The following is a 24,203-nucleotide window of genomic DNA, read 5'->3' on the forward strand; positions in this document are numbered from 1 at the left end:
GATAGATGTTTGGTGTGCAGTAAATATCTTTGCTATAGAATTCACTGTGTTTTGAGAAGCTACCTCTTTTCACTTCCACTAACCTGTACTATGGGTAGGTTACATGATCTGGGTTAATTGAGTCAGTGTGTTCCATCCCCCTTGGCGATAGTTCTAAGCTGGTACATGTGGTACAATCACAGTGCACCTCTGACTTTTATTTTTTCTGGGAATTAAAGGACAATGGCACTTGTTCCTTTCTACAGGTATAAATTAGTAAGCACGTAGTTCCAGGATTGGAGCATTCTGAGGCCAAAAAGGGAGCCAGCTTTAAGATGACCATGCATAAAACAGAACAAGAGTGACACTGGCAAGCCACCAGATTAAATCAAGCCCGAAATGAGACCCTGGATTGTTCAGTTATGTGAATTATTAAGCAAACCTAATTCTTTATGAAGCTTTGAATTAGTTTTCTTTTTCTATCTTGTAACCAAAATAATCCTAAGTAATACACAAATTTTTTCCATATTTTTAGAACAAATAGTATATTTTCTTCTTAAATTAAAAATTATTACTTTTTAACTTTTTTAACTTTTTAAAATAACTTACCTGGAAAATTTCAAGTGATATAAGTACAATTATTAGATCGTAAAGAATAATGCAGTTCAACTGGACTTGTTCCCTTCTAATTAAATAGAATTCTCAAAACAATTTTTGTATCGTGATACAGATTCGCATGTTTTATTCTTACTTGGTATATTTTTTTCCACTGCGTATTCTTTAAAAATACCATTTTGCTTTTGAAAATGGTATTGTTTAAATTGCTTCAGCTGTGTCTGTGCATGTTTGTCCTTTATAGCTGGGTGACCTCAACTCATTAGAGCTCTCCTAATGAGGCCACTGTTTTATGACCTATTTGTAGATCAGTGATATTTTTGTAATTCTTTAGCCAGGTCACCTTGCCTCCTAGTACACCATCTCACAAATGTATGTTACTGCTCATAAACAAAAAGAGTCACACGAGAGAATGTAGATGAATAAACAATTACTCTCACTACTTAAATAATTTCTCCAATAAGTGGAAAGCATTATATCATTATACGCTTTATTTGCTGTTTCATATTAGAGATTCTTACAAGGTAGTTTTTATATAATATGCAGTACAGTGGCAAGCCTAAATGGCCACTTCACACTTTCGATCATGACACCTATACAAATTTCAGTATGGATAGCAGCTATGTACCTGATTAAATAGATTATGCAAATATTTTGATGCATCTACTGTGTATTAGCCAGTACATCAGATGCTGTGGGGACATATCACTTTCTAACATTATATTCTAAGTGACGTAGGAGAGAAAAATTCAAAGTTCTGTGAGAATAGGAAGGCAGAGTGGGGAGAGGACTGGAGTTGAGGGTAGGGAGGGAGAGGGCAATCAGAAGAGGCTCTCCAGGACAATTCCTATTGGAAGTGGGTTTTGAAGCTTCCTTAACGTTTAGGCATTTGAGGATGTGTGGGAATGGGTATGCCCCGAAGAGCAAAGATAGAAAAGGGCAAGACAAGTTCTATAGCACAATCAGTTTGGCTAGAGCATTGGGTGCATGAGGGGAAAGAGTAAGATATTAAGTCAGAAACATAATTTGCAGCCAGATATTTAATGCCATGCCAAAGAATGGAAAGTAGGCAGAAGCTGGTTGGGAGTCTGTCCTTGCAAGATGGAAGTGTACTAGGTAAGATTTTGAGTTGAAAACTTTTTGCCTCCAAAAACTAAGGTGTGTGTCCTGAGGCAGAAGGAGGTAGAAGGTATATTTAATTGAGGTATCAGAGAACAGAGTTTTGGGCTGGCAGAGTATGTAAAAAATTAGAGGGGGGGATCCTGGAAGGTAGAGACCCACAGATGAGGTAAACAAAAAACCTGCAAGAAAACTCTACCTTAGCTGATCTCTAAGGATTACACACATGAGAGAGATCTCAGTAGGCCCAGATTATAAGCAGAGGCTGGAAGGTGAAAGAACTGAAGATGAAAGAACTTAGCCTCCTGTTCACCACAGGGAGACAAAGTTTAGAGTTTGTGTTTAGCAGGTTAACTATCCATTAGAATTAGAACTGACACTCTTCAAAAGAATATAACAGAATCCAGAGACTCTATGATATATTAGTCATAATGTCCATGGTAGGATTATACATTCTGGCCCCTAAGCAACTACAGTTAACAGAACACCCCACCTCCCCCATTAACCTGCAATAGGTGTGTAGCAGATATGAGAAACAGAACTTTTTAAAGTCACTATTGTTTTAAGCTTTTGATTTTGGAGATTGGTTGTTCTTTCAATGTAACCTAGCCTGCTCTGATTGAAAAAAATTCCTTTTATCATATTAAGAGAACTCCCTTCTATCCTTAGTTTGTTTTAAAAATAGAAATGGGTGTTGAATTTTATCAAATGCTTTTTACCATCATTTGAGATGATCACCTGATTTTTAGCCCTTAATACACAAATGTAAATGGCATTATCTGATTTTTCTAATGTTAAGCCAATCTTATCTTCCTGAAATAAAAGAAACTTTGTCATGAGAAATTATCATTTTTATATATCAATGGATTCAGTTTGCTAGTAATTTTGTTCAGAAATTTTTCACTGATATTCACGAATGAGATTTTCCTGGAAGATTCCTTCTTGTAATTTCTTGTAATGTCCTTGTTGGTATCAAGTTTATGTTGCACCATAAAATGAGTTGCAGTCTATATTCTCTATTTTCATTGTCTGAGAAAATCTGTGCAAGATTTACATTATTTTTTCCCTAAGTCTAACCAGTGAGGCTATGTGAGCCTTGAGTTATCTCTGTATGAGGAATTTTAATTACTAACTTAATTTCTTCACTTGTTATACTACTGTTTGTACCTTAACTTATTTTCTATTTCTCTGGTGTCAATTTTGTACATTATATATTCCAAAAATTTGACCATTTCATTGAAATTTCAAAGTTTTAGGGATAAAGTTGTTTATAATATCCTATCAAGATATCCTATCAATGTCTGTATAACATTTCCTTTTCCATTTCTGATATTGGTTATTTTTGCCTTTCATTTTTTATTTATAAGCTTTTACAAATGTTTATCAATTTTATTAATCATTTCAAGAAACCAAACAACATTTGGTTTTTGATGCTCTCATTTGCATGGTTGTTTTCTATTTTTATTTTATTTTGCTTTTATACTAATAATTTATTCTTCCTTTGACTTTCTTTTACTGTTCTTCCTGTCATTTATTGAGGTGGATACTTCATTTACTATTTTTCCCTTTTTTTCTTTTTGATACCATGTTTAAGGCTACATATTTTCCTCTAAACACTGCTTTACATGTCATATGTGATAAATATTTTAATGTAATTTTTTGTAATATTTTTATGTAATATATTTGGTAAGTTTTTAATATGTAATTTATGTGATATTTTCATTATTGTGCAGTTAAAATACTTCATAATTTCATTAGAATTTCTTATTTGACCCATGAGGTATGTAAAAGTATATGTCAATTTCAAAATATATGGGAATGTTTTAGTCATTGCTTTAAAAAATTGATTTCTAACATAAATTGCATCTTAGTTGCACAATATACTTTGTATGAATTCCATGCTTTGATATTTTTTGAGACTTGTTTTATGGCCTAGGATATGGTTAATTTTTGTAAATATTCTATGTGTGCCTAAAAAAGTCATTTGCAGTGATAGATGCAGCCCTAAATTTTGTAAAGAAGAGAAGAAGCTCAGGAGATCCAGATATGATTCAAATCTTGATTCTACCATTTGGCAACTGTATGACATGGATGTTTTTCTTAAATTTTACATGCCTCAGTTTTGTCACCTGTGAAATGAAGATTATAGTAGTTGGATTGAATAATATGATTCCAGGAAAGCGCCTAGCCCACTGAAAGCTTCCAAGACATATGGTGGTTTCCTTGCTTTTGTAGTGCAAAACTTTAGCATAATTTTCTGTCTTTGACCTCACAAATTGTGAAAGAGAAAATAATATATAAATTATTTGAAGCACATGATAGAATAAATATATATTAAGATCTATATCATAGACAAGATTCACTTTCTTTTCAGCCTCCATGATGACAATAACTGAGCATTCCTATAGCCTAATAAGAGCCTCAGTAAATTCCCCAAAAAATGTAAATAGAGGAGAAGCTACATTCTTTTGCCACAGAGCAATAAATATAAATAAAATGATCATGAAAAAAAAATCTCTAAATATTTGTAAATTTTAATGTATTATTTTGTTCAAATGAATCATCAAAACTATAAATACAAACTATAATATAGTGACAAGGAGAAACATACATATAAAAATAAATAGAATTAATTCAAAATTGCACACAGAAGCAAAGTCATAGCTTTACATGCTGTGATTACCAAAAGAGAAACAATAAAAATAAAAGTGAAAGTATGCTTTTAATGTAAAATGATACAAAAGCAAAACAAACAAAAATCTTAAGGAAAACAGATAAACCAACTGCCTTGAAGAAGATGTGATATATATATACATGTGTGTATACAATATATATACACACAGTATATATATACACACACACAGAATGGAATATTACTCAGCCATAAAAAGAATAAAATTCTGCCATTTGCAACAACATGAATGGACATAGATGGTATTATGCTTAGTGAAATAAGTCAGCAAAAGACATACTGTATGTTATTACTTATACGTGGAATCTAAAAAATAAAACAAAAGAATGAATGTAACAAAACAGAAACAGACTCACAGATATAGAGGACAAACTAGTGGCTACCAATGGGGAGAGTGAAGGGGGAGGGGCGAGATAGAGGTATTGGATTAAGAGGTACAAACTACTATGTATAAAATAAATAAGCTACAAGGATATAATGTACAGCACAGGGAGTATAGCCAATCTTTTATAACAACTTGAAATAGAGTATAATCTATAAAAATATTGAATCATTATGTTGTACACCTGAAACTAATACAATACTGCAAATCAACTATACTTCAATAAAAAAATTAAAAATTTATAAACCATAAAGTTGAACGGAAACAAGGTGAGACTTTTAAAAAATACTAAACATAAAATACAGAAACCACTGGCTGACAATAAATTAGAGAGAAAATATAAATGCATAATATTATCCCCATTTTATAGAACAGGCAACAGTGTAACATGGAGTAAAGCAACTCGCCTCAGATCACGTGGCAACTAAACAGTGCAGCCAGGATTAGAAGGTGAGCAGTCTGATTCCATAGTCTATGCTCACAACTAGTACACTAGTACACTATCCTGTTGATCTATATGCAGGATTGGGAAAGTCTTAAAATCTAGTAAAGAGGAAGGTAATTGTTACTGAATGAGGGAAGGAAGGATATAATGAGTCAGAAAGCAAAAAGCAAATACACAAACACCCAAATCCTACAAATCTATAGTAAATATTCATGGAGAGATAAGAGAATGAGCATAATGTGTTCATAAAAGAAGGGAACAAAATACTATTTTAAAAGAACAATGAGATTAAAATAAAATTATGATAATTAACAAATTATTCAATCATATTTTTGGAAGATAATGTCAAGGAAATTTCCCAGGAAGTAGAACTAAGACAGAGTTGGATGATATGAGCAAAAGGATAAAGAAATTCGAGAAACAGCCCACAGGGTGCAATATATTAGTAGCAGGAATTACAGACAGAGAAGTAAGAGAAAATAGAGGGAGAACATTATTAAAGGAATAATGCATGTAAAGTTTCTAGTGCTGGAAGACATATGTCTCTAAATTGAAATTTTCCAGGACAATTAATGAAAACACAGCCATATCAAAGCATATCAACATGAAATTTCATATTACCAGCGATAAAGAGAAGAACCAGAAAGCTTTCAGAGACTAGGGGAAACAAGCCACAGGCAAATGGCTGGAAACTCAAGTGGCATCAAGATTTTCTAAGCAATGTAAGAACCTGGGAGGCAGCAGAGACATGACCTCAAAATTCTGGATGAAAATGATTTTCAGTGGAGCCAAACTAATAAACAGTGTGATGGTAGAATTTTCAGATAAGCAAGGCCTGAAAAATATACCTTTCATGTACTTACAAGAAACTACTGGAAGATGTGCACTTTAAAAATGAGGAAAATAGGACAAACAACAAAGGAAAAAAAGAGGTCAAACATGAAAGAGGAGTAAGGAGAAGTAGCAGAAAGAGGGAGGGTGCAAGGGGTATCTCCAGGAAAAGAAAGAAAATTGATGAGTTGTCCGATGCTCTGAACATCTGGAAAATAATATTCATTTGCTAGATCCTGAAATATTTGAAAAGAAATAGTAAGTATATAAGAAACAAGCAAACAAAATGAGAGGCAATTTTCAATGCTAAGAAAAACAAGTTGCCTAAGAAAGAAATGCAATCATAGTAATTGTGTGATTTGCAGTGAACAGTATTTATGTCATCACAATAGTGTAACAACTGATTATTGATTTATCCCAAACTGTATATAACTATATTGGAAGGGTGGAGTGGGAAAGAAGGCAAGTTTGGGTAAGAGAGCCAGATTCTGACCATTTCTCGGTGACTGGCAGCTCTCATCAGAACCATATTGTTGGGAACGATCAGTGGGAACAACCTCTCAAAGAAGTTTCCACACCAAAGCTTTTTTCTTGTGATTAGTGATTATTTCTCCCATTTATTTGTGATCATCACAGATAATTTAGCTTTCCTTTTGTCATCTCATTAGTTTTCTTTTTTTTTTTTGCAATCTCCCTTGTCTTTTTTTTAACGTTGTTTCCTTATTGACAGTGTTTCAGTTCTCTTTCCCTAGTACTTCATCTGATATACCACCTATTTTAATCTATTAATGGTTACTTTTAAGGCCTAAAAACTGAACCTTACACTTCTCTAGTCACATTATGAATGAAGCAGTGTCTTTGGGTTTATTACATATAAGAGAAATGATCATTCATCTATTTTCCACCAGCTCATTCCCCACCTTGCTCTCATGCCCAGGATCTTGTGGGAGGGTCTGAGGAGTCCCAGCCTAATCTTGGCCTGGTCACCCTTGTCCTGACCTTGCAGCAGCAGCAGCATTAACTGGGGGCTTCTTAGAAATGCAGCATCTCAGGTCACTTCATATCTACTGATGTAGAACCTACATTTTACTGGGGTCTGGAGATGATTTGTGTGCACAGTGAAGTTTGGGAATTGGTGCTTTAGACAGCAGGCTGTCCCCTTGGGTTGGTAAAGACTATATGTAGATTTTAGGCCCCAAGGTTAGGCAGTGGAGGAAGGACCAGCATCTTATTGTCTCTCAATCAAGAGCTTTACTCTTATTCTAGAGGCAAAAAATATCAGTATAGCAGCTGATTGTTGTTCTAAAACATGATGTCATGGTTTGCACTGCACAAAGGGTCATGACAATAACATCTTTACTGTGAACATTTTTATCAATAGAAATTGATCCTCTTTACACACATAAAACTTCTTTTCATTAAATTCTACTTTTCTAAAATTGAATAACTACTCCTGCCTTCTTTTTCTTCATTTTCCCCAATACAGCTGTTATTTTTTAAATGTTTAAGCATTATTTTGTTTTTATATATATAGAGAGAGTTTATATTCAGATTTTGTTTTTCACAAACCAATCTGAAAGTTAATTTTCATAGTTGATACATTTGATTTCACATTTTCACCTTATTTTGAGCTTTTGGCTCAGCACTTCCTTGCTGCCTATTCAGTTTCATTCTTTTAATATATAGACTCTGTTTTAAATACTTTTATCTTCTCCATTGACTTTGAAGGTTTATATCCAATTTCTCTGAATTATTTTTGCCACATTACTGCAAAATGATCCTTTGACATTTCTTGCAGTTTTGAAACTCTTTTCCATCAACTATTTACACTTAACTCTAGATTTAGCGGCTCTTAATGCAACTTGCTTTTCAAACTATGAATCCTCATTTTGGGGTTCTTATCTTGGCTTTACTCTCTGAGAGCTGGAGCACATCCACAGTAACCCTTGGTACGAAGGGCAGGTGGGCATTATGCTCGCTGGGTCTGTGAGTCTTCTTTCTCTTCTCCTTCTCCTCCTTCTCTTTCTTCTCCTCCTACCTTCTTTTTTTAAACCAATTTTCATTCCGTTTATTACATCATGTCTTGCTACTCATACGACAGGGATGAAATGTGCATAAGGTGATTCTCCTCCAATTCTCATTGCTGTCTGGAATTTACTCTTACGAAAAGTGTCTTAGCCCCAGTTATTTTTATTTCTTGATGTGTACCACTTTTTTCCCTGTCCAGATGTTTTTCCTTGTAATGAGCATTTTCTACCTGCAAAATAAGGGATATTTTTCATGTCTGAAAATTTCTTTCAATTCCTTCTGCCATTACCATTTCTATTCCTGTTGTTTTGATGATTCCTCTTGGGAGCCCCTATAACTTTTAGCTCCTGCTTGTGTCCTATGTTCTCCATTTTATAGTCCTTCCTCACCTTCTTTTTTATTCTTGTCTTTTCTGAGGGAGATGAGCTACATTTACAATTCCAGGTTGTGCAGTTGATTGTCCTCTGTGCCTCTGGGGGGACATTAATCCTGCTCTGACATTTTTAGTTTCCCTTTTCTCAGTCAGCACTGGCTTATTTTCATGTGAGTCTGGTCTCCTATTGTAACTTTCTGCTTCTGTTTCATAGAGGCTGTATCTTCCTGAATGCTGAGGATGTCAAACACGTTTCTACAAGTTTCTTCTGGATCCTATGCAAAACGTTGTTGAGGTACAGTTTTCCTCTGACTATTCATGATATTTTCTCCCCTGTGTGTAGCAACTTGTCTTGAATGGCCCTGTGTGGCTGGGTTATTGTTATTGTTCTTGCTTTTATGGAGGAGAGAGAGCGCTAAACCCAGACTCTGCAGGTTGCTCTTGGCACCTCCTATCCTCCTGGCTGCTATGGGAATCCCCTTCTGCTTTCGATAGGCAAAGCTTCCAGTGACTTCTTCCTGGGATTGCTCTGCTGGATTTTGATGGATTTGTGTTCTCCTCACTGGATGGAGTGGACAGAAGTCTAAAATCCACAGTTTGGATTGCTCACACGGTCCCTCTCATCTCATCCTCACCTACAACGTTTTGCTGTTGCTCTCAGCAATCAATACTCCATTGCCAATGCTGACTACTTTATACTGGGATTTTTTTTGTAGTTTCTGACCCAGAATAACTCAAGAAGGTGTAAATAAGAAAGTGGGAGAGGAAGAGGAGGACCTGTAGTGATGCCATAAAGCAACAGGAATGGAACAATGTGTTAAATGTGCACTGTTCCCGTTATTACTCGATGACCCCACTTGGGGTCTTGAGCCAAGGAGAGAAACAGAAAGTAAAGGGTCTTCTTATCTCTTTTTATGTTAGAAATCGTAGAACCACTGAATGTGTCCATTTCTCATTCCAGTATTATCAACCTTCCATTTAGTTGAAATAAACTCCAGATTCCAGAAATAGATAGGCAGGTAATCCCATTCACAGCTCCACAGGGAGTTTATATATTTTGCTTTGCCTTCAGAGATATTAATTATCGATGAATTAGAATTCAAGAAAAGATGTTAAAGAACTGCTAGCTGGTGATGGTGAGGTTAACTTTTGCCCCTGGAATGAGCCAAAATTTTACTAATAGTACCTTTTGAAAATAAGGTACACACAGCTGTTATATGTTATGCCAATTATGTGTATCAGTCCGCTTCTGGATCAACTAGCTCCCTTCCAGAATTCCACCTGAAAAATGTAGTTTATGTATGTAATACTTTTCACACTGTGCTGGAAACATGCATTATCTTGCATAGTTAATCACTATTCTTTGCTGAGTAAAGTTTGGCTTTCAGTGATGTAGACAGAGTGAGAAGAAGCAAGCTGAGTTAGAAGATTCAGGATCAGTATATAATAGCAGAAGCCCAGGAAGGCAAACTAGGATATCTACCAAGAGAAACTTTCATTGCTTCTGGAACTGTAAATGATCAAATTCATACATAGTTCCTATTCCCTGACAGATCATGTTTACTGAGTTCTTAATGTTTTCACTCATCAGCAAATGACCTCTAGGATGTGTCCTTAGAACACATCACTTCTCTCTTAACTCATTTAAGTATCTTCAAAATACTTAAATCAAATAAAATTGAAAATCAATCCACCTTGGCCTACAATACTCTAATTTGGACTGTTTTAATTGTAAGTGGTATAATCAAAATATTTCTTAGAAGTTCTCTTTCTGCCCTTCAGTGTTTTCAGTGGGGCTATGAGGGAGAGACTCCTGAGAAGGCAGGGATCCCAAAATGAACAGTTTATTGTAAAGAAAAGAACAGACTTCCGGTATTGCTGCTGTTCGGATGGGTGCAGGACAAAAGGATAATGTGCTCTCCAGATAGTTCCCCGGGGAGAATGTTCTGGGCTTTTTTGATTATCGATAAAACTTGTGCATCATCTTTAGAAAATGTAGCATTTTTACTAGAATTTAACATATTCAAAAATTATGACTTGTTAGAAAGAATAAATCACATTTGGAAAAGGTTTTAATATAACTCAGTATTATATATCCTTCCTGAAGGCCTTTAAAGATTAGCCCTTCACTCAGCTGATGCATGAGGGGAAAGGAAAATTGGTTTTTAATAAAGTCGCTTTTGAAGAGTCGTTTTTCTTTCCACATTGCTTTTCATAGCAGGTATCACTGTCCTCTTGTTTGGTTTCACTTTCTATGTCTTGGTGGAAATTGGAAGCGGTCAGTTACATATCTCTTACAGAAATCTCAAAGACATGAGAGCAAATTTTAAAGTTGACTCAATTTACATAGTGACGGAAGAACTGCCAAAATTCTAGAACTCTAATGACACTTAATTCGAATCAATAAACTAGGGACCACAGATCAGATTAAGTAATCCAGACTGTGGGAAATGACCCAATGTTGAACTATTTTGTTCTTGTTTTGGCCAAACCATATGGCAAAACTACCTCTGAGACAGTGAGGATGGGGTTCCCCTGTATCCTAGGAGACTAGGCAGGTATACCGTCAATCATCCTGGGCAGCGGTCCATCCTGGAGTTGGGAGTGAGTGGAACTTGGGGTGGGGAAGCAGGGACCTGCTCATTCCTCTGAAGCCATGGGGTGTTTGGGCCCCGAGCCAGTGGGTAAAATGCCTGGGGCAGCTCTGGCTGGGAAAGGGTGGGATTTCCTCTGCCCATGACCTGCTCAGAGGCACCAACCTCTGCTTTTCAATCAGCAGCAGTGACAAAAGCTGAAGCAGCAGCAACAGTGCAGGTCAGCAACTCTGGTGCAGGCAGAGTCTGGGGGCTTAAGGGGATAGCAGAGGGGGCCAGTCCTGGCCATTTGGACTTGAGAAGAGGCTGGAATCTCGTCACTGTAGGGTGGCTCTATTTCAAGGGCCGTCAGCAGGATGGCAGCTAGGTGAGGAGACTGGACTGGAAGTGGCTAAGGGTCTTGTCTGGGGGCCATGAGATGCCATTGCACTGGACAATGAACATCTCAGAAAACACTTTTATTTTTTTCTTAAAACTTTTTAATATGGGAATTTTCAAATACATATACAAAAGTAAAGAGAATGATGAACCCACATACCCATCACCCAACTTTAACAGTTATCAACATTTTGCCATACATCTTCATCTGTCCTTCACCTCAATTCTTTCTCTCTCCTGGATTTACTTATTTATTTATTTTTGTTAGTTTCTTCTTTATAACAAACTGAATCAGCTATACATATACATATACCCCCGTATCTCCTCCCTCTTGTGTCTCCCTCCCACCCTCCCTATCCCACCCCTCTAGGTGGTCACAAAGCACCGAACTGATCTCCCTGTGCTATGCGGCTGCTTCCCACTAGCTCTCTATTTTACATTTAGTAGTGTATATATGTCCATGCCACTCTCTCACTTACTGCCAGCTTACCCTTCCCCAACCCCATGTCCTCAAGTCCATTCTCTACATCTGTGTCTTTATTCCTGTCCTGCCCCTAGGTTCTTCAGAACCATTTTTGTTTGTTTGTTAGATTCCATATATATGTGTTAGCGTACAGTATTTGTTTTTCTCAGAAACACTTTTAAAGGGGTGCTCTCAGCCAACTAGTCTGTAGGGACTCAGGCCAGAATAAATTGACCACAAAAAGGAAGCACAATCTCATTTTATAGACAAACAGATAAAGCCAGTGACAGGATTACTCAAGGGACCTCCCCAGATAATCCACTGTGACAAAAAGTTCAAGTATTTAATAACATTGATCTTTTCTCTATTCCAGATTTTTTTTCTTAAAATTATGAATTCTGCTGCATAAAAGATACTAAATATAATTGTGTTTGTATTGTATATTATACACTTTACTTATGAATGTACAAATTAATGTTAATGCTTATGTCTTTACTATGAAACATTTTAAGTTAGTGTAAACCCCATGCAATTTAGTTTATTTATGTCGCTAAGCTGCACCGCAGTATCAATGATGGGATATATTAGGAGATTTGGGATGTTTGGCCCCATAAGTCAATTTATAAAAATTATTGCAAAACCTGGGGATAGCCTCAGTCTGTTGTGTTTTATTGCTTAATTAGCAAGTTGTCAAAAAGTGGCACCATATAAAGTGAGTGATGCTTTTTTACCTGTTCACTTACTTTTTATCGGGATAATGAGCTGTGGAATGACAGGAAGAATCTTGTTCCCCCCGTGTTCCAGCATGTCGTGGATTCCTTGCCGAGCAAAAAATTCATAGGGAAATGTCATTTCACAGAGCCCATCAAAAAACAGAGGCAGATAATGATGGTAATCCAGCTTCTCAATTTCCACCTGAAAGAAGAGAGAAAAAAATGCTATGTGAAAACAAAAATGAGGCAAAGCATGGCTGGGCCAACTGTGAAGCTGTCATTAACTTAGGAGAAGCAAGTTCTTCAGAACTTCAGGAAGATTTTATTAGCCAACTCACGTAACAACCTGAAGTATGTTGTCACGTCTTTAATCTAGTAGTAATGAGGTTAAAATCATTGACCTTTAAATAGTAACAGATTAAAATCATTAATAATCTACATTGGGAGCATTTTAGTACTTTTCGGGGGGGGTTCTTAGGTTAATTTTTTACCATTTGGCACAAAGGCAATACTGAAAAGGGATTCAAAAAGTCCATGGTATGTATGCTGAAAAAATATATATATATAAAAGAATAAAATGGGAAAGAAACAGTTGAAAGGAGATTAACATCTGAATTTCTAACAAAACTCTAATAGGTATTGCACATTAATATATTCTTGTGAGATATGTCTCTTCAGGACCTGGCAAATATGAGAGTAAGGGGTAAAATACGATTCCATGGAAGACACACACTGAGCTGAACCTAAACAGACCACGGACCCCTCAGAATTAAAATATCCCAAACTCTCCTCTGCTTCTTCTGGGGCCAGAGATATACCACTTTTCCACTTCTATATACTTCACTCTCAATAATGCTTGCATGACCTGTTGTCCAGATCTTTGCAATAGTATCAAGCACCGTAAGGAATAGGAACAAAATTTCCAGAACAGAGAAAAGAGATGGCACTTTGGCAGCTGTTCACATGTAGATCTGCTCTAGCCTGGGTCCTCTACTATCTAGAGTATCCATGACCTGACTTTCTACCCGCAAGGTGACAGGAATGATGGTGATATCATGGATGGAAAGAGGCCAACAGACAGACTGTGGATATAACACACCTACAGAGCAAAGGATGCAGTGTTCCCAGTAAGAGGTGCAAATTTCCCTGATTTTCATGTCCTTATGAAGGTACCCAGCTTCCAATTATCACCATATATATATATATATATATATATATATATATATATATATATATATAAAATTAAGTGAGGAGCCCACCAAGACCTCAGGGAAACCTTTTTACATTAGGAGGTTTTCATACCCTCCAGTTGTCTCCCAGCATTCTGGAGTTTCTAGCCATGTGCCTGCCTGGGCCTGGGTGTGAGTAACTGATAACAACCCAACCACATTTCTGAGTGCTTACTATAAGTCTGGGTGAATCAAATGTCCTACAATTCTCCAAGCAGGAGGTCTGTCTCCAGACTGCTCATGAACTACCCAGCCAACTAAGGAAGTAAGCACTCAGATTCTAATATTCATGCCCTTTGGGAAGTGGAGCTTGGAAAATGAATCCTAAATGGAGGTATGTACAGATATGCTTTACTTTACATTCCTTCAATAGTTGTAAAAGTTGCTTTATTCATAGTAAAAGTTTATGAAGTATATATTTAATACCAACCTTCTCAAGGATTGTTGTGTATTTGAGAACACTTTAGAACATTATTTTGCACAATTAAAAACTATTGTTACATCATTCAGCTCCAAAAGTATTATACAATGTTGTTACCTATAATTTTACCTTGTAACTTAACTTCATAATAAAAGTGTCATCTGTACTATATTTTGACTTGTACTTTTGATATTTTGCTAAATTTTTAAGCCCATTGTCACAGTTTTACATATGTCTCTTATAAAGTAGAAAATCATTAAATTTTCTACTTTAATATGATCTAAGACTTTGTATTTTAATATATTAAGCATTCACATTTATGGCTATGTCTAGTTAACTTCTGTCATCTTATTTTTTGGTCTCTGAATTTCATTTTTCATTTACTTTTTCCTTTCAACTGTGTATTTTTGTTATGTGGATTGTTTTCTTTACATTTTTGTGTCTGATGATTTGAAAGATAAAGCCTGTTTTACTATTTTATTGGAGCTATCTCACAGTATTCTCAAATATTTTAAAACATATGTATCTTAGAGAAGTAAGTTAAAAATCTCCTACTACGATTACTGACATGCCAATTTTTCTTTGGAATTTTGTTGGATTTTTTTTTTAGTGTGATTTGGGGCAACAATTCCAACATCAACAACAGCAACAAAAAAAAGCCAAGTTTATGATACCAGACACTATTGTAAATACTTATGTGTATTAGTTCACTTAATCCTCATAACAGTTCTAAGAGGTAGGTATTACTGGCAACCCAATTTTCAGTATAAGGAAACTGAGGCACAGAGAGGTTTAATAACTTGCCTAAGGTTTGCAGCTAGTTAGTGCTAGAGCTGGGATCCAAACCCAAGCAGTCTGGCTGCAGGACATGATACTACTTATCAGGCTATGTTGTGAGGCATGTCAAGGTTCAGCATTATTGTAATCTCCTTGTGAACTGGTCCCTTTATCCTCCTGTCTTTATCCTCTTTATCATTATTAATGCAGTCTGTCTTAGTCTAATCTAATTCTAATATTGCTATCACTGTTTTGTCTACTTTATCTTTCTCCATACTTTACTTTCTTCCTTCCTTTGACATTATGTTTAAGCATATCTTTTTTAGGTGGAGCGCCAGAAGCAAAGCTGTGAGAATGTTGGAGGGAGTGGGCCATGTCTGGTTGTCACACTCTGGAGGGAGACTATTGCTTACTGCAGTGCTGCGCGCAGGACAAGGAACATCCAAGATACCTGATCCCAGAGATTTGCAAACAGTTTTACCATTTGGGCTGGGTCACTGGGACTGGAGGACGAATTAGCTTGAAGCATGGCCGTGTGGCTGACAGGGTGTTGGTGCTCCAGCCGGGTCTCAGGCCTGAGCCTCTGAGGTGGGAGAGCCAAGTTCAGGATATTGGGACCTCCAGGCCCCATGTAATATCAATCGGTGAGAGCTCTCCAGAGATCTCTGTCTCAATGCCAACACCCAGCTCCACCCAAAGGGCAGCAGGCTCCAGTGCTGGATGTCCCATGACAAACAACTAGCAAGACAGGAACACAACCTGATCCATTAGCAGTGAGGCTGCCTAAAATCATACTAACTTCACAGACACCCCAAAACACCAACGGACGCAGCCCTGACCACCAGAAAGACAAGATCCAGCCCCACCCACCAGAAAACAGGCACCAGTCCCCTCCACTAGGAAGCCTACACAAGCCACTAAACCAACCTTACCCAAGGGAGGCAGACATCAAAAACAACGGGAACTACAAACCTGCAGCCTGCGAAAAGGAGACTCCAAACACAGTAAATTAAGTAAAATGGGAAGACAGAGAAATAAGCAGCAGATGAAGGAGCAATGTAAAAACCCACCAGACCAAACAAATGAAGAGGAAATAGGCAGTCTACCTGAAAAAGAATTCAGAGTAATGATAGTAAAGATGATCCAAAATCTTGGAAATAGAATGGAGAAAATACAAGAAATGTTTAACAAGGACGTAGTAGAACTAAAGAGCAAACAAACAATGATGAACAACACAATAAATGAAATTAAAAATTCTCTAGAAGGAATCAATAGCAGAATAACTGATGGAGAAGAACAGATAAGTGATCTGGAAGATAAAATAGTGGAAATGACCACTGCAGAGCAGAATAATGAAAAGAATTGAGGACAGTCTCAGAGACCTCTGGGACAACATTAAACACACAAACATTCGAATTATAGGGGTCCCAGAAGAGGAGAGAAGAAAAAAGGGTCTGAGAAAATATTTGAAGAGATTATAGTTGAAAACTTCCCTAACATAGGAAAGGAAATAGTTAATCACGTCCAGGAAGCACAAAGAGTCCCATACAGGATAAAACCAAGGAGAAACATGCCAAGACACATATTAATCAAACTATAAGAAATTAAATACAAAGAAAAAATATTAAAAGCAGTAAGGGAAAAGCAACAAATAACATATAAGGAAATCTCCATAAGGTTAATAGCTGATCATTCAGCAGAAACTCTGCAAGTTAGAAGGAAGTGGCAGGACATATTTAAAGTGATGAAAGGGAAAAACCTACAACCAAGATTCTCTACCCAGCAAAGATCTGATTCAGATTCGACAGAGAAATTAAAACCTTTATAGATGAGCAAAAGCTAAGAGAATTCAGCAGCACCAAACCAGCTTTACAACAAATGCTAATGGAACTTCTCTAAGTAGGAAACACAAGAGAAGGAAAAGACCTACAATAACAAACCCAAAACAATTAAGAAAATGGTAATAAGAACATACATATCGATAACTACCTTAAATGTAAATGGATTAAATGCTCCAACCAAACGACATAGACTGGCTGAATGGACCCATATATATATGCTGTCTACAAGAGACCCAGTTCAGACCTAGGGACACATACAGACTGAAAGTAAGGGGATGGAAAAAGATATTCCATGCAAATGGAAATCAAAAGAAAGCTGGAGTAGCAATTCTCATATCAGACAAAATAGACTTTAAAATAAGGACTATTAGAAGAGACAAAGAAGGACACTACATAATGATCAAGGGACTGATCCAAGAAGAAGATATAACAATTGTAAATATTTATGCAACCAACATAGGAACACCTCAATACATAAGGCAAATGCTAACAGCCATAAAAGAGGAAATCGACAGTAACACACTCATAGTAGGGGACTTTTCACCAATGGACAGATCATCCAAAATGAAAATAAATAAGGAAACACAAGCTTTAAATGACACATTAGACCAGATGGACCTAATAGCTATTTATAGTATATTCCATCCAAAAACCACAGAATACACTTTCTTCTCTAGTGCTCATGCAACATTCTCTAGGATAGATCATATCTTGGGTCACAAATCAAGTAAATTTAAGAAAATTGAAATCGTATCAAGTATCTCTTCAGACCACAATGCTATGAGCCTAGATATCAATTACAAGAAAAAAACTAAAAATTCCAACACATGGAGGCTAAACAATACACTACTAAATAACCAAGATCACTGAAGAAATCAAAGAGGAAATCAAAAAATACCTAGAAACAAATGAAAATGAAAACTCAACGACACAAAACCTATGGGATGCAGCAAAAGCAGTTCTAAGGGGGAAGTTTATATCAATAAAATCCTACCTCAAGAAACAAGAAAAATCTCGAATAAACAACCTTATACCTAAAGCAATTAGAGAAAGAAGAGCAAAAAACCCCCAAAGTTAGCAGAAGGAAAGAAATCATAAAGATCATATCAGAAGTAAATGAAAAAGGAATGAAGGAAACAATAGCAAAGATCAATAAAACTAAAAGCTGGTTGTTTGAGAAGATAAACAAAATTGATAAACCACTAGCCAGGCTCATCAAGAAAAAAAGGGAGAAGACTCAAATCAACAGAATTAGAAATGAAAAAGGAGAATTAACAACTGACCCTGCAGGAATACAAAGGACCATGAGAGATTACTACAAGCAACTATATACCAATAAAATGGACAACCTGGAAGAAATGGACAAACTCTTAAAAAAGCACAAACTTCCAAGACTGAGCCAGAAAGAAATAGAAAATATGAACAGACCAATCACAAGCACTGAAATTGAAACTGTGATTAAAAATCTTCCAACAAACAAAATCCCAGGACCAGATGGCTTCACAGCTGAAATCTATCAAACATTTAGAGAAGAGCTAACACCTATACTTCTCAAACTCTTTCAAAATATAGCAGAGGGAGGAACACTCCCAAACTCATTTTATGAGGCTACCATCTCCCTGATACCAGAACCAGACAAAGATGTCGCAAAAAAAGAAAACTACAAACCAATATCACTGATGAACATAGATGCAAAAATCCTCAACAAAATGCTAGCAAAAAGAATCCAACAGCACATTAAAAGGATCATACACCATGATCAAGTGGGGTTTATCTCAGGAATGCAAGGATTCTTCAATATACAGAAATCAATCAATGTGATACACCATATTAACAAACTGAAAGAGAAAAACCATATGATCATCTCAATAGATGCAGAGAAAGCTTTCGACAAAATTCAGCACCATTTATGATAAAAACCCTCCAGAAAGTAGGAATAGAGGGAACTTACCTCAGCATAATAAAGGGCATATATGACAAACCCATAGCCAACATCATTCTCAATGGTGAAAAACTGAAACCATTTCCTCTAAAATCAGGAACAAGACATGGATGCCCACCCTCACCACTATTATTCAAAATAGTTTTGGAAGTTATAACCACAGGAATCAGAGAAGAAAAAGAAATAAAAGGAATGTAAATAAGAAAAGAAGAAGTAAAGCTGTCACTGTTTGCAGATGATATGATACATTACATAAAGAATCCTAAGACTCTACCAGAAAACTACTAGAGCTAATCAGTGAATTTGGTAAAGTAGCAGGATACAAAATTAATGCAGAGAAATCTCTTGCATTCCTATACACTAATGATTAAAAACATGAAAGAGAAATTAAGGAAACACTCGCATTTACCACTGCAACAAAAAGAATAAAATATCTAGGAATAAACTTACCTAAGGAGACAAAAGACCTGTATGCAGAAAACTGTAAGACACTGATTAAAGAAAATAAAGATGATACAAACAGATGGAGATATATACCATGTTCTTAGATTGGAAGAATCAACATTGTGAAAATAACTATACTACCCAATGCAATCTACAGATTCAATGCAATCTCTATCAAACTACCAATGGCATTTTTCACAGAACTAGAACAAAAAATTTCACAATCTGTATGGAAACACAAAAGACCCTGAATAGCCAAAGCAATCTTGAGAAAGAAAAGCGGAGCTGGGGGAATCAGGCTCCCGGACTTCAGACTATACAACAAAGCTACAGTAATCAAGACAGTATGGTACTGGCACAAAAACAGAAATATAGATCAATGGAACAGGATGGAAAGCCCAGAGATAAACCCACACACACATGGTCACCTTATCTTGACAAAGGAGGCAAGAATATACAATGGAGAAAAGACAGCCCTTCAATAAGTGGTGCTGGGAAAACTGGACAGCTACATGTAAAAGAATGAAATTAGAACACTCCCTAGCACCATACACAACAATAAGCTCAAAATGGATTAAAGAGGGCTTCCCTGGTGGCGCAGTGGTTGAGATTCCGCCTGCCAATGCAGAGGACATGGGTTCGTGCCCCATTCCGGGAAGATCCCACATGCTGCAGAGTGGCTGGGCCCGTGAGCCATGGCTGCTGAGTCTGCGCGTCCAGAGCTTGTGCTCCGCAAGGGGAGAGGCCACAACAGTGAGAGGCCCGCGTATCGCAAAAAAAAAAAAAAAAAAAGAAAAAGAAAATGGATTAAAGACCTAAATGTAAGGCCAGACACTATCCAACTCTTAGAGGAAAACATAGTTAGAACACTCTATGAAATACATCACAGCAAGGTCCTTTTTGACCCACCTCCTAGACAAATGGAAATATAAACCAAAATAAACAAATGGGACCTAATGAAACTTAAAAGCTTTTGCACAGCAAAGGAAACCATAAACAAGACGAAAAGACAACCCTCAGAATAGGAGAAAATATTTGCAAATGAAGCAACTGACCAAGGATTAATCTCCAAAATATACAAGCAGCTCATGCAGCTCAGTATAAAAGAAAACAAACAACCCAATCCAAAAATGGGCAGAAGCTTTAAACAGACATTTCTCCAAAGAGGATATACAGATTGCCAACAAACACATGAAATGATGCTCACTATCACTAGTCATTAGAGAAATGCAAATCAAAACTACAATGAGGTATCACCTCACACCAGTCAGAATGGCCATCATCAAAAAATCTACAAACGATAAATGCTGGAGAGCTTGTGGAGAAAAGTGAACCCTCTTGCACTGTTGGTGGGAATGTAAAGTGACACAGCCACTATGGAGAACAGTATGGAGGTTCCTTAAAAAACTAAAAATACAACTACTGTACAACACAGCAATCCCACTACTGGGTATATACCCTGAGAAAACCATAATTCAAAAAGAGTCATGCACCACAGTGTTCACTGCAGCTCTATTTGCAATAGCCAGGACATGGAAGCAACCTAGGTGTCCACTGACAGATGAATGGATAAAGAAGTTGTGGCACATATATATAATGGAATATTACTCAGCCGTAAAAAGAAACAAAACTGAGTTATTTGTAGTGAGGTGGATGGACCTAGGGTCTGTCATACAGAGTGAAGTAAGTCAGAAAGAGAAAAACGAATACCATACGCTAACACATACATATGGAATCTAAAAAACAATCAAAATTGTTCTGATGAAACTAGGAGCAGGACATCAATAAAGACACAAATGTAGAAAATGGACTTGAGGACACAGGGAGGGGGAAGGGTAAACTGGGATGAAGTGAGAGAGTATCATTGACATACATACACCACCAAATGTAAAATACATAGCTAGTGGGAAGCAGCCGCATAGCACAGGGAGATCAGCTCGGTGCTTTGTGACCACCTAGACAGGGGGGATAGGGAGGGTGGGAGGGAGACGCAAGAGGGATGAGATATGGGGATATATGTATACGTATAGCTGATTCACTTTGTTATACAGCAGAAACTAACACAGCAATGTAAAGCAATTATACTCCAATAAAGATGTTTTAAAAAAATAAAAGAATATCTTTTCTAAGTAGCTTATAGTTGGATTTGTTGTTTTCCTCTCTCATTTTGTAATATGTCTTCAAACAACAAATATCAAGCATACATATGACTGTTAATTTCAAAAGTTTTGAAAAAGAAAGAAAAGCAATGGGAGCAAGGATAAAGGAAAAGAAAAAAAAGAGGGAGCATTTGCAAGACAGTAAAATTGAATGAAAGACTGAGTGAAAGAGACTGAGAAAGAAAAAGATTTTCTCTGTGTCTTTAACTCATTCTAGCTCACTGACCACATATTCATACCAGAAATTCTTGTAAGTTCTTCTTCTGACCTGTTTATCAATTATTTGGCATGTCTATTTCACTCAGATCTATTGTCTTAATGGAATAACAAATTGCCAGTATAGTTTGAGATCAAAAACTTCTTTAAACACTGTAGACATTTCTCTACTTGCCACAAGGTCACTTTTTTGTACATAACTCTTTTCTGTTTGCGTATCTTCTGTTTCCTCTTTATTATTTTAATACTGTTTCAGTTGATAGATTTGGCTAGGGCTTGGGAAACATTCTCACATTCCATTTACAATCAAGAGCTTTGTCTGTATTTGTTTTGTTTTGTTTTTAATGATATATCTGACATGATATATCTGACTCCTCCTTAATGTATTTTTCTTTTTATCTGAAGAGCTCCTCCTAGCTACCACACTGTTTTCACATTGTTTTCCACAATAAAGGTATCAATGCTTCTTCACTCCCATTTCTCTTCAACCTGGGAGGCCCTGGTGGGACATTAGTCAGGAGCCACAGCAGGTCGGGACCCGAGCATATGGAGAAAGGAAATAGGAAGGGAAAAATGGAAACAGGTAGATCAATTAAGAGACTGTTGCGGTAATCCGGGTAAAGAAAGTTGGTGACTTAGGGTAAGCTGGTAGTAAGCAAAATGGCGGAAAAGTGAATGAAATAAGGACTTGTTTGGAGATAGAATCGATCAAACTGCTGATGGATTGAATGCAGAATTTGAAGGAAGGAAATCAAGGATGAACTCCAGTGATGAGGGTGTGGTGTCAAGGGGCCCAGGGAAAACAGTTTCACAAGGCCAATTACATCATGTTAATGAGAGCCGAAAAGGGACCAAAGGATTGAACAAAACCAAGGTCACTGGGAACGTGGGTTGTTCCCTTCACTGCATGCTGTCCTTCTGCAGCATTGTTCCCTGGAGACACTGGTGCCTTTTGTTCCCCAGACAGCTGGTGCATCACTCATTCCTCCTTAGAGACTTTCTTTGAATGCACTCCTCCCTTTCTCTCCAGACCTCTCAGTTGCTGGCAACTCCTTTCATCTAGATTTCAGTTCAGTGAGGCCCTCTTACCACTGCCTACTGCCCTGTTTGATTTCTTTGCGGTCCTTATCATTTATACATTGCAATTTCTTAAGTTCTGTTGTTCAGGGAACTTGTCATTGCCTAGAAGGGTGTTTGGCACATAATAGGTGAATACTCAATAAGCATGTGTTTGAATTTTAATTCTGACCTTTTGAATCTGTCCTCTGAGCTAACTCTGAGAAGCATACTCAGCTCAGGAACAATGGCCAGATGATGAATGGCCATATCTAGAGCTGAGGGCGGGGACCATGGCAGAGCGCACAGCGGGCTGGTGCTGAACACTGACCCTGTAGCATGAAGAAGCACGTACATTTCTATAAACTTAGGTATCCCACAAATAAAATGCCATGTTTTCTCTATTAAGATTGCAGTAATTATTCACATTTCAGGAATTTTGTGAATATTTTAACAGACAATCAGGATGGGCTTCTTGGTGCTTCTATTTACCCTCATTTCATTAGAAATCATTTAGGGTTTAATTTGCTATTCTGTTTACCTTTAAAACTTTAGAAGGGAAAGTTTCTGTTGTTCGTAGTATCATCAAAAACAAACATATTAATGTACATCTATAATTAATATATTGGAATAATACAAGATCGTCTTTCTAAAGTATATAGATGTTGAGAATAATTCAAGATTAAAACCAGATTTTAAACTAGAGATAAATTAGGAGATCCCTTATTTATCTTTGTGTGTGTATTTGCCAGATGGTGACTACTATCCCTTACAGGTCTTCTAAATTCCTGGCTTCATTTATTCATTTAAACTTACAAAAGATAATTTTTACTGTTTATTTAGCAATAAATGTTTTTCAGTTATGTAAATTATTTTTCTTCTAAGATAATTTCTTAGTAACAAATATTTTACTTTATATTTCTTTACTATTACTGTAAAAATAGCAGGTTTCAAACTTTTATAAAATTTGGGAATCTTTCTTCAAAGTTTATGCAAGAATTCCAGAATAAAAAGAAAACTGTATGAAGTGAGACAAAGAACAAGGGCTGTTTTAAACATATCAGATAAAATTTCATGGTAAAATGCTGATTGATAACAGCTTGGATATTAACTCCAGAAACATCAAGCATTTTACTCACAGAATCTCTCTCTTTTAAATTTATGTTTTATAACTTTTTAAAGATCACATAGTACCTACAAGTTGATCTTTAAATCTTACAGTGACTTTTAGCCAAAAGCAATACAATTCTAACTTCACCTGTCCTATCAGATATGACTTTTTACCCCCATAACAAATGTGCCAGGTAGTGACGCTGCACTAAGAGGTCAGAAAAACAATGAGGTAATGATTTTCATTAAAAAAACTCAAATCGGAAACTTACTCTTACACTTTCCATATCCTTGCTTCAATTAGCAAATGGAATATCATTTACAATATCTGTTATTACAAGTCCTGTAGTAATAACCGAGAATCTTGCTTAGAATCATAAAAATCTGAAAAAGTGT

General features: G+C 36.5%; 1 protein-coding gene across 1 annotated transcript in view; it reads right to left on the minus strand.

The window, feature by feature from the left end:
- PACRG (parkin coregulated) overlaps positions 1 to 24,203 on the minus strand; it is a 514,480-nt gene that overhangs the window by 221,986 nt on the left and 268,291 nt on the right. Inside the window, exon 3 of the mRNA XM_027081866.1 lies at positions 12,643 to 12,814. Coding sequence (XP_026937667.1) covers positions 12,643 to 12,814 — 172 coding nt within the window. The remainder of the gene's footprint in view (positions 1 to 12,642; positions 12,815 to 24,203) is intronic.

The sequence above is a fragment of the Aethalodelphis obliquidens genome, unplaced genomic scaffold (genome assembly GCF_003676395.1).
Source record: "Aethalodelphis obliquidens isolate GAN/ISIS:26980383/991018 unplaced genomic scaffold, ASM367639v1 scaffold3, whole genome shotgun sequence".
NCBI lineage: Eukaryota > Metazoa > Chordata > Mammalia > Artiodactyla > Delphinidae > Aethalodelphis > Aethalodelphis obliquidens.